The sequence below is a fragment of the Coffea arabica genome, chromosome 10c, assembly GCF_036785885.1.
Source record: "Coffea arabica cultivar ET-39 chromosome 10c, Coffea Arabica ET-39 HiFi, whole genome shotgun sequence".
Lineage (NCBI taxonomy): Eukaryota > Viridiplantae > Streptophyta > Magnoliopsida > Gentianales > Rubiaceae > Coffea > Coffea arabica.
Genome location: NC_092329.1, coordinates 26,715,919 through 26,719,085, shown reverse-complemented (window position 1 = coordinate 26,719,085; position 3,167 = coordinate 26,715,919). Strand labels below are relative to the sequence as shown.

The 3,167-nt window shown below is 39.8% G+C and overlaps 1 protein-coding gene across 1 annotated transcript; it reads left to right on the top strand.

Moving 5' to 3' along the window:
- The first annotated feature begins 1,294 nt into the window (after nucleotides 1-1,294).
- LOC113739035 (uncharacterized) lies at nucleotides 1,295-2,954 on the top strand. The gene is made up of 2 exons (XM_027266283.1): nucleotides 1,295-1,554; nucleotides 2,546-2,954. Exons 1-2 carry the CDS (start codon nucleotides 1,295-1,297, stop codon nucleotides 2,952-2,954), a joined length of 669 nt encoding a protein of 222 aa, XP_027122084.1.
- The last annotated feature ends 213 nt before the right edge of the window (nucleotides 2,955-3,167 follow it).

The following is a 3,167-nucleotide window of genomic DNA, read 5'->3' as shown; positions in this document are numbered from 1 at the left end:
TACAACACATCTCATCCATATAGCAAGTATAGGTAGAAATCATCAAACCCTAACTTACATATATCACCTTAAAAAAATCATCACAACAACTTGTATCACAACTAATCTAACCAAAACATGAATTATATATCATCTTAATCAAAAATAAAAGAATCACAGCTGTGGGTTAGACCTTATACCTCAACAAAAGAAGCTTGTAAGAGTAATACTTCACCTCCTCTTGAAATTTCTGGTTCCCTTAGCTTCCCAAGCTTTCAACTCACACTTTAATCGGTTTAGAATTTTAATTCCTCACTTGGATGGCTCAACTCAAGAAGAAGGAAGTTGATTTCTTGCTCTCTTTCTCTCCTCTCTTGTCTCAGCCAAGCAGCAGAAAAATGAAGAAGAAAGGCTACTCCAAGGTGTTAAGAAGGCAAGAAAAATAAATCAACCAAAGAGCCATAGGGTGGTGACACTTGTCACCACCAAAGCCAACCAAAATTTCTCTTTCTTTCCTTGCATTTTTTGCCTTACAATTTCGGTCAAAGCTAGCTGGAAATAAGGAGATATTTTACTCAAGTATTAATGAGCTCATGTGGTAAAAAAGTGGCGGTCAAGTGGTGCGGTCAATCGGTAGTGATCGATACTCGTCGGTTTGCACCGTTTTTCCTTAAATCACACATATTAGGGTTTTTACTTCCTATTCACTAACTTTATGTCATTGCTTCTAATCACATATTATTTCTCACCCAAAAGTCACTCTTAAGCACCAAATTTGATCCTTACTTCGTACCGAATAATTACACTACGGATACACGTGAAAACCCTAACTTGCTCCAACTTGAAAACGAAAAGTGAAACCCTACTTTTTAGGTTCATTTGCACCTATTGAGGAATGATTGGGTAGTAGAGCCATAGTAAATGAATAATTTTCAAATAAAAGACAAAACGTGAGGAATTTTACAATTCCAGTGAAAAAATTAGGGTTTCAATTAAAATATGAGGGATTTAAGAAACCTGTTGGTCACAAGTAAATTAGGGTTTCAATCAAGTAAACTAGGTTTTTTTTTTTTTAGAATTTAGGGTTTAAAGAAGTCGGGGTATCACATCTTGCTTTCGATATTTTCCCCGGATAATTGATTTATCTCTTGCACTAGGCATGCCTAGGATAATGGAATGACGAAGGAGTGGTCGAGGCTGTGGGCGAGGGACTAGACAGGCCCAACCTCATGGAGATGACCAGGGATCGGCAACTGGACCGACCCAGGGACAAGAAAATATTAAGGGTAATCAAGTGGCTACTGCCATTAATAGGATGACTGATATCCTAGAGCGTTTGGCTGATAGACAAGGTCCTGGACCACTTAATCAACCTGGGGGACAGGATAGAGGAGAGGATAGAGCCTTAGAAAGGTTTTTGAAGTTTAATCCGCCTAAGTTTATTGGTGAACCCGATCCTGAGATAGCGGAGAATTGGTTGGAGAGAATGACCAATATATTCGCCGTCTTAGACTATACCGAGGATAGACGAGTGAATTTTACTGCCTTCCAATTTGAGGAAGTGGCTCTTACTTGGTGGGACATGATAAAAGGAAAATGGGAGAGAGTTCAAACCCCTTGGACTTGGGAAAATTTTACTAGGGAATTCAATGAAAAATTTCTTCCTTCTTTAATTCAAGAAAAGAGGGAGGATGAATTTATCAAATTGAAACAAGAGACCCTTAGTGTAGCAGAGTACGAAGGAAAATTTACTAAACTTTCTAAATAGGCCCATGAATTGGTGACCAATGAGCGGAAAAGGATAAAGCAGTTTGTACAGGGTTTAATGTGGAAATCCAGGAAGACTTGGCCGCAGCCCAAATCTCTACATTTACTGAGGCTTTAGAGAAAGTGCAAAGGGTTGAGAGTGCGAGAATGCAAGTTAAGAACTTTCATAATAGGAAGAGAAACTTTTCTAGTCGTACTTCTGGACAGATTAGTAAGAGTTCACAACCTTCCAAAATTGGAAGAGGAATGGGAGGAATAAGGACTGCTGCAGCTTCTAGGGGAGCTTTATCCAGAAGAGGTCGTAGTGGGCCGTTTTAAGTTAAGGGAGTGCCTTCTAGTGGTTCGGCAGTGACCCCTCAAGTTACTTGTGGATACTGTGGTAAACCCAACCATTCTGAGAATGACTATTGGAGGAAGTCTGGAAAATGTCTATTTTGTGGTAGCGCTGAACACCAAGTCGCGAGACCAGTGCTGGAGGATCAGCAAATAGGAGGTAATATCAAAAGCCAAAAAAATCAACCTCTAACCAGACCAGTGCTGGAGGAAGCCGACCAAAGGTACCGACTAGGGTTTATGCATTGGACCATCAGCAAATACCCGATGCAACTGAGGTGGTTGAAAGTACGATTCCTATCTTTCACCGATTAGCTAGGCTTTTAATTGATATGGGTGCGACACATTCCTTTGTAACCCCTAATTTCATGGACGGAATAGATTTGAAGTCAATTAAATTACCTTATGACTTGGAGGTTAGAACGCCTACTGGGAATCAAAGTGTAATAGCTAACTTGGTGTATAGGGATTGTGAGATATGGATTAGAGAACGGAAATTAATGGCCGATCTGATAGATTTAGCGATTAAGAGGTATGATGTGATTCTAGAAATGGACTGGTTAGCCCGTTACAATATCCAGTTGAACTGTAAGACGAAGATAGTAGAATTGTGCATTCCGGGAGAGGCAACCTTTAAACTGGATGTAAGGGGTAGATTAGCCTCATTTGCACTTATCTCAGGGATCCGAGTTAGGAAAATGTTAAGTAAGGGAGTTCAGGGATATTTGGCTTTTTTAATCAACACTTCTAGTAATAAAGTGAGATTGGAGGATATGCCTATAGTGAAAGAGTTCCCAGATGTTTTTCCTGCAGAATTGGAGTCTTTACCCCCAAAAAGAGAAATAGCTTTTAAGATTGACGTGCTCCAGGAGTAGCACCTATCTCTAAAACGCCATATAGGATGGCTCCAACTGAGTTGAAAGAATTGAAGTTACAATTGAAGGACTTGTTGGAACGGGATTTTATAAAAAAGAGTTGGGAGCCCAGTCTTATTTGTTAAGAAGAAAGATGGGAGTTTAAAATTGTGCATAGATTACCGAGGTTTGAATGATGTCACCGTTATGAATAAGTACCCGTTGCCCCACATT